This window comes from Caretta caretta, chromosome 3, assembly GCF_965140235.1.
Source record: "Caretta caretta isolate rCarCar2 chromosome 3, rCarCar1.hap1, whole genome shotgun sequence".
Taxonomy (NCBI): Eukaryota; Metazoa; Chordata; order Testudines; family Cheloniidae; genus Caretta; species Caretta caretta.
The window spans coordinates 56,158,006-56,173,040 of NC_134208.1; the positions used below are offsets into that span (position 1 = coordinate 56,158,006).

At 42.3% G+C, this 15,035-nt stretch overlaps 1 protein-coding gene across 4 annotated transcripts in view; it reads left to right on the plus strand.

Moving 5' to 3' along the window:
* COL19A1 (collagen type XIX alpha 1 chain) overlaps positions 1–15,035 on the plus strand; it is a 339,106-nt gene that overhangs the window by 87,664 nt on the left and 236,407 nt on the right. For all 4 annotated transcript variants that reach the window (XM_048846009.2, XM_075126514.1, XM_048846011.2 and 1 more), the window contains exon 11: positions 8,541–8,585. In XM_048846009.2, coding sequence (XP_048701966.2) covers positions 8,541–8,585 — 45 coding nt within the window. The remainder of the gene's footprint in view (positions 1–8,540; positions 8,586–15,035) is intronic.

The window sequence follows — 15,035 nt, forward strand, 5'->3', positions numbered from 1 at the left end:
TGGGCTGAAATAATAGTTTATTTGCTTTCAGTGAAACCAGCTCAAACATGACATTTCTGTTATACCAATAGTGTGTTTGTTTTTTTTTAATTTGTTGTTTTTTATTCCCCACAAACTGCACACAGAGTTTCATTTTTCAAACAAAGATAGTATTTGTTAAGTGGCAAATATCCAGTTTTCAGACATAAAAGCTGTCTATATTTATATTCTTCATATAGTAAAATCAATAATATTGATGAAAAATGTGATTTATTTTCACAATGGGATCTAGTCAAAACATCCATTGCAAGCCAGTATTCCTGAACACACACGACTCAGGTTGCATGTTTGAAACCTGAGTGGATTAGCCCAACGCAACTGTCTGAGGCTGGGCCAAGTCTTGAATAATTATCAGTCAGCATCGTTGCTGTTGTGTGGAGCTTCCAAAAATAGAAAAAGTGCTTGCTAACTTTGCTGTTGACTTTCTCTTCAGTGAACTCATTTCTAACCCACACTAAGTAAAGCAACAGGCAAAGGGCGTGTAGTGCAGATGGTTCAGCAGTCACACACATGTAGTACAGCTGGTAACACAGGTTTTTGATTTGTAATCCTAAAATAGCTAACAGAAGCCAGATTTTTACGGTTGTGGTACAGGGAGCCCAGCCAGCTGATTCTCTCTCTGAATTACTGTCAAATTCCATGCAAAGCTCCACAAATGAGGGGGAAATTGCTTTAATTTAGAATAGGAGAGCACACTTGAACACTAATTGGGATAGATTTATCCCTCATGTGACTTCACTAAATAGTTACCTTGGGGGTTAATTTTACATATTTTCCTTACGTGTGTAAGATATATATTTTCTTTATTGACAGTAATGATTAAGTATTTTCATTAACTGCAATCTCCAGTGATAGGTTTTCATTTAGCTGTCTATATCTTTGAGTGAAAGCTGCGTCCAAGAGCAGCAGACATGTAAGGAGTATGCAAAACTCACTGGGGCAAACACCTTCTAATTATTTCATGAACAAACAGGGGCCTCAAGCGCCATTGTGCTGGGTGCTGCATAAACGTAAAAGAAAAGAAAATCTCTGCCCCAAAGAGTTTACAATCTAGATGCAGATCACACAATACAGGAGGTAGAGAAGAGATGGAAAGTTAGGACTTGTCTGTACTTACAGCGCTGCAGCCATGCAGCTCTAGCACTTAGTGAAGATGCTGCCTATGGTGACAAGAGCATCTCCCGTCGGCGTAGGTGCTCCACCTCCCCAAGAGGCAGTAGCTATGTCAATGGGAGAAGCCCTCCCATCAACATAGCACAATCTACACCAGGGGTTAGATTGGTATAACTACATTCTAACACATCCCTGAATGATGTAGTTATACTGACATAAATTTGTAGTGTAGACTAGGATTTAGATGAATGGATTAGAATATATTTGTATAGAGTGTAAATGCTTATTAGTTATGCTATAAACTTCAAAATAGCACTCTGATTACTAAAGAAAGGGCTTCACAATTGTCTCAAGAGGAAACTATTTGGTTACTCTGTCTGTATTACTGCTTGGTCTTTTAACAATGGTGAATGGAGGAAAAGAAGGAGAAAAGCTTGAGCAAAGATTTTGATACGGTCTCCCACAGTATTCTTGCCAGCAAGCGAAAAAAGTATGGAGTTGATGAATGGACTATAAGGTGGATAGAAAGCTGGCTAGATCATCAGGCTCAACAGGTAGTGATCAATGGCTCGATGTCTAGTTGGCAGCTGGTATCAAGTGGAGTGCCCCAGGGGTCTGTCCTGGGGATGGTTTTGTTCAACATCTTCATTAATCATAGAATCGTAGACTTTAAGGTCAGAAGGGACCATTATGATTGTCTGGTCTGATCTCCTGTACAACGCAGGCCACAGAATCTCACCCACCAACTCCTGTAACAGACCCCTAACCTATGTCTGAGCTACTGAAGTCCTCAAATCATGGTTTAAAGACTTCAAGGTGCAGAGAATCCTCCAACAAGTGACCCGTGCCCCACGCTGCAGAGGAAGGGGAAAAACCCCCAGGGCCTCTGTCAATCTGCCCTGGAGGAAAATTCCTTCCTGACCCCAAATATGGCGATCAGCTAAACCCTGAGCAGATGGGCAAGACTCACCAGCCAGACACCCAGGAAAGAATTCTCTATAGTCAGATCCCACTCCATCTAACATCCCATCACAGGCCATTGGGCATATCTACCGCTAATAGTCAAAGATCAATGATACCATCATACCATCCCCTCTATAAATTTATCAAGCTTAGTCTTGAAGCCAGATGTCTTTTGCCCCCACTGCTCCCCTTGGAAGGCTATTCCTGAACTTCACTCCTCTGATGGTTAGAAACTTTTTTGTCTAATTTAAAGTCTAAACTTCCCAATGGCCAGTTTATATCCATTTGTTCTTGTGTCCACATTGCTATGCAGTTTAAATAATTCCTCCCCCTCCCTGGTATTTATCCCTCTGATATATTTATAGAGAGCAATCATATCTTCCCTCAGCCTTCCTTTGGTTAGGCTAAACAATCCAAGCTCTTTGAGTCTCCTTTCATAAGACAGGTTTTCCATTCCTCGGATCATCCTAGTAGCCTTTCTCTGTACCTGTTCCAGTTTGAATTCATCCTTCTTAAACATGGGAGACCAGAACTGCACACAGTATTCCAGATGAGGTCTCTGCAGGATAGGGATAGGGTCCAGAGTGACCTAGACAAACTGAAGGATTGGGCTAAAAGACATCTGATGAGGTTCGGCAAGGGCAAGTGCAGAGTCCTTCACTTAGGACGGAAGAATCCTATGCACTGCTACAGGCTGGGGACTGACCAGCTAAGTGGCAGTTCTGCAGAAAAAGACCTGGGGATTACAGTGGATGAGAAGCTGGATATGAGTCAGCAGTGTGCCGTTGTTGCCAAGAGGGTAACGGCATATTGGGCTCCATTGGAAGGAACATTGCATCAGATTGAAGGAAGTGATTATTCCCCTCTGTTCAGCACTGGTGAGGCCACATCTGGAGTATTGCATCCAGTTTTGGACCCCCCACTATAGAAAAGATGTGGACAAATTGGAGAAAGTCCTGCGGAGGGCAACAAAAATTATTAGGGGGCTGGGGCACATGACTTATGAGGACAGGCTGAGGGAACTGAGTTTATTTAGTCTGCAGAAGAGAAGAGTGAAGGGGGGTTCCAAAGAGGATGGAGCTCAGCTGTTCTCAGTGGTGGCAGATGAGAGAACAAGGAGCAATGGTCTCAAGTTGCATTGGGGGAGGTCTAGGTTGGATATTAGGAAAACTATTTCACTAGGAAGGTGGTGAAGCACTGGCTGGGATGATTTAGTTGGTGTTGGTCCTGCTTTGAGCAGGGTATTGGACTAGATGACCTCCTGAGGTCTCTTCCAACCCTAATCTTCTATGATTCTATGAATGGGTTACCTAGGGAAGTAGTGGAATCTCCATCCTTAGAGGTTTTTAAGGCTTGGCTTGACAAAGCCTTGGCTTGGATGATTTCATTGGTGTTGGTCCTGCTTTGAGCAGGGAGTGGACTAGATGACCTCCTGAGGTCCCTTCCAACCCTGATATTCTATGAACCCTAATCTTCTGTGATTCTGTGAAAAGTAGATCTGGGAGGTGTTCAGTAGTCTTATTGCCTTTAGGAGAGTGACTATAGACAAAACAGAAACAGCAGAGGAGGGAATAGTTGCAGTGTGGCCCTCTGTCTCACCTTTGATTAATACGAACCCACACAGCCTTAGACCGTACGTCCTATAGTGTAATAGTGGCTGTGTCTTATTTTTTCCTTTGAGATTTTCAGTTGTTCATTATATTTTAGATTGGGCATTTTTCCAGAGTAGTAATGCAAGCCAGTGAGCTGGAAAAAGATTAGACTAATGGAACTTTAAGAGAAACATGTAGGTATTTTGCAGTAACAAGGTCATGTTGGTAATACTGCAAAGTGGCTGCAGGAGCTTCCTAACTAGACAATAGAGATTCTTCTAAGTTGTGTGCTAGTGGCATTTATGTTGAGCCATACAAAAGGAAGAAAGGGGCACAGCCTGAAAAATGTATAATTACATCTATTTTCCACAGCTGATTTTCACCCGAAGCAGTGAACACTTTTTACAAAAAATAATTAAAAATCCCATCCAAAACACAATGCTTTGTGGTAGTTCTCAGGACTATTCTATGGGAGATGCAGTTCCAGTTATCAGTGTGCAGATCCTGGCTCCTTGCTCCTGATTCTTGCAGGTGTAGAGAATACTGTAATGGAGATAAAACTCTCTGAGACTGAGGGTCAGTGGATGGAGTGTTCCCCTATTTACTATGAACCAGATTTTCAAAGGATCTCAGCTCCCTTTTTGGGCACTTGTTCTCAATAGGTGATGAGCATCTTTGAAAAGCTGGTGCATAATATGTTCAGTGCTCTCTGAGGTATCACTGCTTTCAGCGCTAGTGCAGTGAGGATGTCAACAATATGAGCCGTTTCCACCCAGCTGCAGCAGAATAGGGCTGGTGGGCATGCAGGTAGCCAATTCCCCCTGGACATGTGGTCATGCAATGCCCTCCTTCTGTCACTTGCCCCATAAAAAAGACTGGAGAAGAACCAGCCACCCCCAAATATATTGTAAGAAAAGGGGCAGGGGGAAAGATTACAAGGCTACTGAGCTCCCACACTCCTCCGTCTACTCTCTGAAAGACCACTAAAATTAGTAATGGTGAGGTGGCCTGGGGCTTTTGGGTAGGAGGTAATCCCATGGTCATGCTTGATATTTGGAATCAATGATATTTGGATTTAGAAATCTGAAAATTATCCAACTATTTGAATTCTAAATACATTGTGTATATATTCTCCCTAATCCAAATAGCCTATTAACCCATGCCTAGAATATATCAAAGGGCTTCCAAGTAAGGAGATACAGCCATGAGAAAAATCTTTAACTTCCAAATGGCAGTAGACAAACTAAAAATATATCTCTGAACTACTTGAATTGAATCAGTAGTTGGTACAAGTTTGTCAGCTAACTAAGTACACCACTATTATGTTATCAGAACAAATATTGCTCTGATTGACGAAGCTCCACACCTCAGGCCAGACACTCAGCATGCTTGTATTGGTGTAGCTCTCTGACATTTTTCCTTGTGAGTACACTGTAGCTGAAATCATTGGACATATGCCAGTTTACACCAGCTAAGGATCTGGCCCACTGAATCTTGAGCAGAGGGAACTGATGAATAGATTAAACCTTTCTGGACAAAAATAATTCCTTCAGATAAGGCATTTGGCCTTGGGGCCTTCATTATTGACCAAGAGTGTTTCTTTTAGTACCCTTTACTCAAGGCCCCAAATGTTACTGTTAATATAGAAGTCATAATATATATTATTATATTGAATAAGCGTGGCCATTTTTTACAACCCAAATAATCCCTTACCGTTGTAGAACACATTTTAAACTAACATTTACAATTTCTGCATTTCAGATATTATTTCAATAAGTTAAATTGAGTTTAAATGACTTCCAGTTCTGTGAACTTTAATGGGGTTAGATTTGTTTTAAAGCTGTGTAAATCAAGCAATGTTGTGTAAGACTTAGACAATTTCTCTTTGGACAGATCCATTAAGGAAAAAAGTACAGTTACAAAATTCTGTCAATTTGTACAGAGTTTAATATCACTGGAAAATCTTCTCTATTTTATGATAGAAACATCTGGCTGGCTAGGTTTAATTTTCTAAGAATTTTCTGTATGAGATTATGAAACTTTTAGAATCATTAGTAAACAAAAAGGCCTGCTTGTTTTAGTCTCAGTACTCAGTAGCAAGTGTGTTCATGTTTTCCATTTGCACTGTCTTTGTTTTCAATCGAATATTATTGATCAGTAGTTCTCAACCAGGGTGCATGGTATCCCTGGGGGTTCACAGAGGTCTTCGAGGGGGTACATCAGCTCATCTAGATATTTGTCTAGTTTTACAAGAGGCTACATAAAACACACTAGGGAAGTCAGTATAAACTAAAATTTCATACAGACATTGCCTTGTTTATACTTCTCTATATACTATCGCTGAAATGTAAGTACAGTATTTATATTCCAATTGATTTATTTTATAATTATCTGGTAAAAATGAGATGGTAAGCAATTTTTCAGTCATAGTGTGCTGTGACCTATTTTTATTTCTGATTTTGTAAGCAGGTAGTTTTTAAGTGAGGTAAAACTTGGGGGTATACAAGATAAATCAGTAGTATGGAAAGGTTGAGAGCCACTGTCAGATCAGTCAAATAGTATTTATTTCCTATGCATATGTGTGCCGTATTTTAAAATAAATATGTGTAAAAAAAATGTAGGGCTGTCAAGCAATTAAAAAAATTAATCACGATTAATCAAACTGTTAAACAATAATAGAATACCATTTATTTAAATATTTTTGGATGTTTTCTACATTTTCAAATATATTGATTTCAATTACAACACAGAATGCGAAGTGTACAGTGCTCATTTTATATTTATTTTTATTACAAATATTTGCACTGTAAAAAACAAAAGAAATAGTATTTTTCAATTCACCTAATACAAGTACTGTAATGCAGTCTCTTTATCATGAAAGTTGAACTTACAAATATAGAATTATGTACAAAAAATAACTACATTCAAAAGTAAAACAATGTAAAACTTTAGAACCTACAAGTCCACTCAGTCCTACTTCAGCCAATTGCTAAGACAATCATGTTTGGTTACAATTTGCAGGAGATAATGCTGCCCGTTTCTTGTTTCCAATGTCACCTGAAAGTGAGAACAGGTGTTCGCATGTCATTGTTGTAGCTGGCATCGCAAGATATTTACGTGCCAGATGTGCTAAAGATTCATATGTCCCTTCATGCTTCAACCACCATTCCAGAAGACATACATCCATGCTGATAATGGGTTCTTCCCGCCTGGCCGCCGCTCACCTTCTCATCCCCGCACCAACCCGCCGCTCTCCTCGCCGTCTGCCCGCCTGCCTGCTGCTTTCTTCATCATCCATCCAGCATGCCCCGCTGACCGCCACTCTCCTCACTGCCTGCCTGCCTCCTCACCCCCCTCCTACCTGCTGCTCACCTCCTCGCCTGCCTGCCTGCCTGCCGCTTGCCTCCTCACTAGTCTCCTTGCTGTCCGTCCGGCGCACCCTCCGTCCGCCTGACTGCCACTTACCTCATCCCTGCTCGCCTGCCTTCTCACCCCCCTCCTGCCCGCCCACCTGCAGCTCTCTTCCTCCCCTGCCTGCCCGCTGCTCACCTCCCCGCTAGTCTCCTCGCTGTCCGTCCAGTGTGCCCGCCCCCCCATTCACCCAACCACTGCTCTCCTCCTCGCTGTCCACCCATCCGCCTGCCTCCTCACCTCCCTCCCACTTGCCGCTCGCTTCCCCATTCACCTCCTCACCCCGTTCGCCCACCCGCCTCCCGTCTCCCTTCCCTGACTGTCTCCTCACCTGAATATCAGGACAAATGGCATCCCGATCATAATCAGTCAGGACGTGGGACAAAGGGCTAAATATCGGGACAGTCCCAATTTTATCTAGCGAAGGGATGGCTCAGGCTGGGGCCAGTGTAAGGACAGGACCGATTCAGCCCCCAGTTTAGGCTAATTATCTCCTGAGGGAGTTCTGACTTGTATGGAAAGTTGCAAGGGCACAGAATCACCAGGGATGTATGAATGTCTTCTGCTCTGGGGCTGCTGTGGAGGGAGCACAGAGCAAGAGGAGCTGGTTCTGTGCCTGGCAGGAAGCCCTGTGGCATTGGGGTAATCTCGGGGAAGAGCTTAGGCCTACCTAGTGACCTTTTGTGCCAGTCTAGTTTGCTCAAAGGGGCTGTAGGGCAAAACTGAATTGGACCCATAAAGCTTGATTTTTCAGAGATGCTGAATATTGACAGTTCCTCCTGACCTTAGTGTGCTTTGAAAATGTGTGTGTGTTCTGTGGTCTGTAACTGAAGTGTGAACATTTAAAGCAGGCTCCATGACATAACTAATCTACAGGATTCACAGGGTGAGTGTTAGTAAGTATCTGCTGAATGTGTTTTGTTTTTAAATCACCCTGATTACATTAAAATATGCAATTTAAATTGTGAAAACAACGAGCGGAGGAGAGAGACTCTTCTGGCTTTTGGCAGGGAACTGCCAACTGGACTTTGTGAGGGAACTGGAACTTCCTTATGTCATCACAAGATGGGCTCCAGAACCCTCTGAAATCCTGTCACTCTCAATAAAATAAAGAGAATTGGCAGTACTCCTTGATGCACTGCAACTAGTTATTATTCAAGAATGTGGGAGTGAAATATAGTGTGATCAAATACAAAGCAACAAAAATTAGCAGTATGTAACTATACCCAGGACGTTGCTGTAAAAATACATGTAATATACAAAATGATTAACGAGGCAAATATCAATCCATAATCACTTGTAAAACTACTGGGACTATTTAGTTTGAAAATATTGCTGGGAATAAGCAGTCTTTGTTTTTTCTTGTGGTTTGCTCATGTGAGTGAGAGCCAAATAATGAAGGTTATGTACATTTTGTTTCAGGGGGAAGATGGCTTCGTGGGTGTTCCTGGCCTTCCTGGTTCCAAGGTAAAGGCATTTTAGTTTTATTTTGTATATTTGCATTTCTGAAGCTTCCTTCTTTTTCCTAGCTGTCCACTATCCATAGAAATTGGTTAGTATTTTAAATTACATGTAGGATGTAAGATTCATTTCATGTCCCGGTGGAACTCTAGCACAGGGTCTCGGGCACCAGAAATGATATGAGAAATGCCTGCACAGGCACAGCCGCCTGCATATGTCGTTCTGCATTCAGAGCTTGGAATCAGTTGGCTAGGCCCCAAAATTGGGCTATGCCAACCCAGCTTGGAGATGTGCTTCTTCAAAAATTCAAAATTACCCTTTCCTGGTGAAACCCCAGGGAGGAGGAAGATGACAGCACGGTCACTTGCTGTCTTCCCAGTCGAATTTTCTCTCTGGGGCAGCATTCTCCTGTTTATTCCTGCCCGCAGAGATTTCACATGGTATTGAGTCTGCCTCAGGAAGGCTGGACGCACTTCAGCTCCTAGAGCCCAGGATGGGTGCCTAATCAATCAATTTATTTTGGGAGTTTGATGGTGACATATCTTCAGAACACTGGCAGGGGTCACTACAAAGCAATACAAGGCATTCCTTACACCCTACCTTACACCCTATGGGCTGATTGTGCTGGCTGACCACCACCTCAGTGCATTCTGTCCTAAACATTTGGATGAAGCTATGTTGCTTGTTGAACTCCGATTTATACTGTTTGGCTGGTGTTGCATATTGGCAGATTGGGAAATATATTGCTAGCTGTGACTAGATCAAATTATCCATAAAATGTAATCTTAGAAGACTTGTTAACAATAATACACAAGTTTTAAAGAACAAACTTTTCTTCAGTTTTTTTGACAGGAAAGTCTAACATTCATGCACATGATCTTATTCTATGTTTAAGATTTGTATTTTCATGTATTCAGCAGTTAAACTTCATTCATTTAGATGTTTTATGTCACTTACGTAAAAACTTTTATTGTTAACCTCCTTCACAAGAGAGCGATAAATGAAGCATTATTTTACAGGCAATAGACCTCAATCTGAACATATATGTGCAAGCACTGTGGCAATAAACATCCAGAAACATATTCTGCTACAGTATATTACTTAAAAAAAACCCCTCCATTCTTCTTATATTCATGATAAAGCATAATCTTTCCAGATATTGGGTCAGGAATTTTCTAGTCTCAGCTGTCTCACACTGCTTGGAAATATGACAAATATGTTTGTTGTACTCATGAACAGAATACCATAACAGCACCAAAATGCTCAATTAAGAACACATAAGATGACCCCAAAAGATGTAATTCATAAAAAGATGCATGTTTATTGTAAGCAGGGCTGGTGGCACTTAAGAGGCTGTTGAGGTTGCTTGACACTTCCCATTTTGAGGGTTTGTCTACACTACCGTGTGGGGTCAATCTAAGATATGCAACTTCAGCTACATGAATAGTGTAGTTAAAGTAAACGTACTTAAGGTATCTTCACTGCAGTAAGTCGACAGCTGACACTCTCCCGTCAACTCCGCTTGCGCTTCTCGTTCTGGTGGAGTACCAGAATCGACAGGAAAGCGCTCAGCGGTTGATTTATCGCATCTATCCTAGACACGATAAATCAACCCCCACTGGATCGATCGCTGCCCTCAGATCTGTCAGTTAGTGTAGAGAAGCCTTCTGATTTTGCTTTTCAGTTGCATATAACTTTGCCAGACTCTAAGCATTTGGGCTGAAATTTTCATCCCCGTCTGCCTCAGGCTGAAAGCTTTTGGAAAACTTCAGCCAAAATGGTTCAGCAGTTTCCAAGAACAAAGCTAGAGGAAAACATTGTTTTACCCATGTTAAAAAATTCTGGTGACCTTTTCTTTAAAAAATTAAAGCGCCCCCATATCTTTTCGCAGAGACTTGAAATTTGGCAAAAGGGTGGCTATGTCTGGCCAAATTTGGCCAAATTATAAGCTTTTGAAAAATCACTGTGTGCACATACTCAGTAGATACTACTTCAGTTCTTAGCAGCTAAAAATGTGGACAAGTCCATCCTCACTGAGCATGCTTAGGCCTCTTACAGTTCCTGGTATCGATCAGGCTGTGCATGTGTTACCTCCACGGCATGACTGGACAAGCTCCATCCCCTCATGGTTCCTTCGTGTTACAAAGCAATCTTAATTTGAGCCCTTTGTTTGTATACGTTATACTATCCTTAATTTAGAAGTTAAAAGGTGTGTCATGAATGAGGCAGGAGACTGCAGGAACAGAAAGGATAGTCTCATGTTTAAGGCAATTGACTAGTGTCCTGGAGTATTGGATTCTGTACTTGCCTCTGCCAAAGAGTTCCTATGTGATGCTAGGCACCTCATTTAAACTTTCCACAGATGGTCAGTAGTTGTGTGTTCCTTATTGTCTGAGTGCCTGACTTGAGACTCTGGGATAATTTGCAGATTGGCTGAGCACTCAAGGCTGCAACTGAAATTAATTGGAGCTTTGCTTCAAACATATAAAGTACGATATAATGCTAAATACTCTGAAAAATCAGGCTATAGTTGTCTCACAGTGGGCACCCAAAATTAGTGGAAACTTTTTTTTTTTTTAGTGGATTCCACCACCTCCCTAGTTAACACATTCTAGTGTTTCACCACCCTCCTAGTGAAAAAGTTTTTCCTAATAGCCAATCTAAATCTCCCCCACTGCAACTTGAGACCATTACTCCTTGTTCTGTCATCTGCTGCCACTGAGAACAGTCTAGATCCATCCTCTTTGGAATCCCCTTTCAGGTAGTTGAAAGCAGCTATCAAATCACCCCCTCATTCTTCTCTTCCGTAGACTAAACATCCCCAGTTCCCTCAGCCTCCCCTCACAACTCATAATTCTCGTAATGTAGCTTTTTGTGTGTTATATATATATATATATATATATATATATATATATATATATATATATATATATTTAGCAGTATCTTTTACTGAAAGTTATAGTCTAAACCAGGGGTCTCAAACACGCGGGTTCTTCCCTGCAGCCCGCCAAGCTCCCCGCGGCCCCACCAGTCCCCTCCACAGCACGCCGCGGCCCCAGCCTACCTCCAGGCCAAGGGTGGGCAAACTACGGCCCTGGGCCGGATCCGGCCCCTCAGGGTTTTGGATCCGGCCTGCAGATTTGCCAACCCCGTGGTGCTGAGGGCCCTGCATCGCTTCCCTGCGGCCCCAGTGGGAGGGGGAGCAGAGAACTCTGTGAGCTGTTTTTTGCCCGTGGTTACCTCCTCTGAAGCTCCTATTGGCCAGGAACGGGGAAGCGCGGCCAATGGGAGCTTCGGGGGAGGTACCCACAGGCAAGAACAGCTCACGAACAGCTCACTGAGTTCTCTGATCACCCTGCCCCCGGGGCTGCAGGGACAGGGTGCCCACTGCTTCCCAGAGTGGAGCGGAGCAGCATAGGGCCGAAGCCAGGGCCAGGGCAGGCAAGGAACCTACCCTGGCCCTGGTGCGCACCCCTGCCACCCCAGAGCTGCTCAAGGTAAGCAGCGCTGGGCTGGAACCCAAACCCCTCCTGCACCCTGCACCCCAACTCCCTGCCCTGAGCCCCCTGCCTGCACCCCAACCCCCTGCCACACCCCAACCCCCTGCCGCACCCCACACTCCCTCCTGCACCCCAACTCCCTGCCCTGAGCCTCCTGCTGCACCCCGTGGGCAGGGGCGGCGGCCCTTGAGCCAACGTACCAGTCCTCATGTGGCCCTCCTGGTGATTTGAGTTTGAGACCCCTGGTCTAAACCAGTTCAGAAATGGCTACTTCCAGTCATGTGGTGGGTGCGCTCCTGTGTACGCTAGCATTTTGGAACATGTGCTTTAGGGGTAAACTAAACTGGTTTTGTTAAACCAGTGCAACTTTGTATGTGGGCTCATTTATATCTGTTTATCTTGCACCTGCAATAAGCCTGGCTAAAATGGATATCAGAGTGTGTATGCAGAAAATTGCATTGGTTTTACTAAAATGATATCAAATCACTCCTTTAATTCTTTCAGTACAACTCTGTGTGTAGACCAGGCTTTAAAAACTAGAAATAACAAATTATTCTACAAACACAGTACTATTAAAACTCTCTTTGAAAGAACAGGGCTAGATATTTAAAGGGATCTGAGTGTGGAAAGCGAGGAGAGAGAGTCTTTTGGATATCCTGCAAATGTTCATTTGCATGAACATCTCTAAATATACTGTTGCTAAGAAAAACATATTGTAGGCAATTAATAATCACAGTGGGGAATAAATGCATGATGAGCCCAGAACTGTTATGTGGTTTACTTCCACTTGTCATCTAGTCTTATTGTCTGACCACATATTTCATGATACTCAGTTTTTTTGCCTCCAAGAAAATTGCTATTGGATGCTTGCATGCTTGAGTAAGTTGGGTATAACTTTCCTATCCTATTTATTTTTATTTGATATTGAAACTGTATATTTATTCCACTCTCCCCTTACCTGCTGTCCATGTTTGCTTAACTGTAAGCTCCTCTGGATAGAGATTGTGTCTTCCAAATGTTTGGAAAACACATAATGCACCAGGGATATTATTGAAATTAAATAATGCCGGTAGCATCCTAGATATTTGAACTACAGTGTTTTGATAAAATCTAAGACCTCAGATTCTAGCCATAGGGAAAATTGAGAATTAGTTCAATTGCTACTGGAAGAGCTGCTCTTCCAGTAGAACACCCACACACACTTTATTTGCACAGGCATCTAATTTGTTTTGGGAACTTATGTGATGAATTTGACATTTTGTGACTGTGAAAACGAGAGTTGCAATCTTACATCTGATGAAGCTAAATGGAGGCAATGCCTTTTTTGTAGGAATATATCAAAGGTGTGTAATGGGACATATATATCAGAGAAACAAAAATGAAGAAACATTTCTAAATTATTTTAAAAAACACCACATGCACATTTTCCAACAGAAAAGCACGGGCTGCTATTGTACCTGGACTAAGTTCTGCATACTTTATCTTAGGCACATTACTAAAACTGACATCTAAGCTGTTGACTTCACCAACCGCATCAGCCAAAACAGTAAGCATAATGCAGCCACCACAAACAGCTGCTGGAAAGCCCAGAACTATTTGCTGGTATATGAATCTGTGCATCTCAAAACTTTGAAATTGATTCTCAGATGTAGCTCATGATGCTGTGTCAACTGAATTATTTGGCAACATACTGTAAACAGGAAGCTTGCATGTTGTAGCCTACTGTTTCACCTACCCTCATTTAAACGTTAAGCTTCTATATAAGGGAATGGAACTCTGCAAAAGGTGAACTTAGGGGCGGTAGAGAGGACAAAATCAAAATGGGGAATTTTTACAGTAAAGTGAGAGAAATACTATATGCTGCGATTTGGGAGATTTCCATTTTCTTGATCTCCAGACCTATAGAGTTCATGTATGCCATATCAACACTATGGATGTAGATGCTAAGAAAGGAAGATGGAATGAGAACCACTTCCTGCGAGATGGTTTTGGGGGAGGTGGAGCATGGAATCTGTATTTGGATGAGGTAGGTTGCCTGTTCCTATATGAAAAATAGAACTTTGATTGCATTTCTCATTAAAGATGGGTGTATACTGTGGCATTGCACCCCATATTCTTCATAGTAATATCATTATGGTATGATTATGGCATAACTATGATGTATTTTGTGCAAGATAGGTCATGTAAGATATCATTGAAAAGGTTATGATTTACTGAATATGATTATCATATTTGTATGCAAGCATCATTTTGATATCTGAAGTTAGGAATATTGTCTGTGCATCTATTAAAATGTGCTTACACCTGGGGAACACCCATTAGGCAGAATGCAGTCAGTCTAGATGGCTGACTGGGAAGGGCCATTAGGGAGAATAATAGGTTTTAGAAGAAGCTAATCTCCCACTGGGGGGCCTTCTTGAGGATGCAAAAAACAGGAGTTATGGCTGATGTGACCCTACGTGGTCATGTGACCAGGTCACCTGGTACTAGACTCCATCTTGGAATACCAGTGTTTTTCCACTAAAAGGCGTGGGAACTAAGCCTGGAGACAAAGGGTTCCTGCCATATGCAAAAGCTATTTAAAGCAGGGGAGTGATATCATTGTGGTTCTTCACTGACTCCTCACCCAAGGAAACTCCTGAAAATACCTGAGGAAGAAGGACTGAACTGGGGGGAGGGCTGAACCCAGGCTAGAGGGATTTCTAGCCTGTGAAAGGAATATCTGAGGTTTTAAGCTGCAAGCAAGCGCAGCTTGCTTTTTAAGAATATCTGCAGATGGCTTAAATCATCATTTAGGGTGAGAATTTGCTACTCGTATCCAATCTCTTTAGTATATTAAGCTTAGATTTTTATTTTATTTGCGAGGTAATCTGCTTTGATCTGTTTGCTATCCCTTATAATCACTTAAAACCTATCTTTTGTAGTTAATAAACTTGGTTTTGTTTTGTCTAAAACC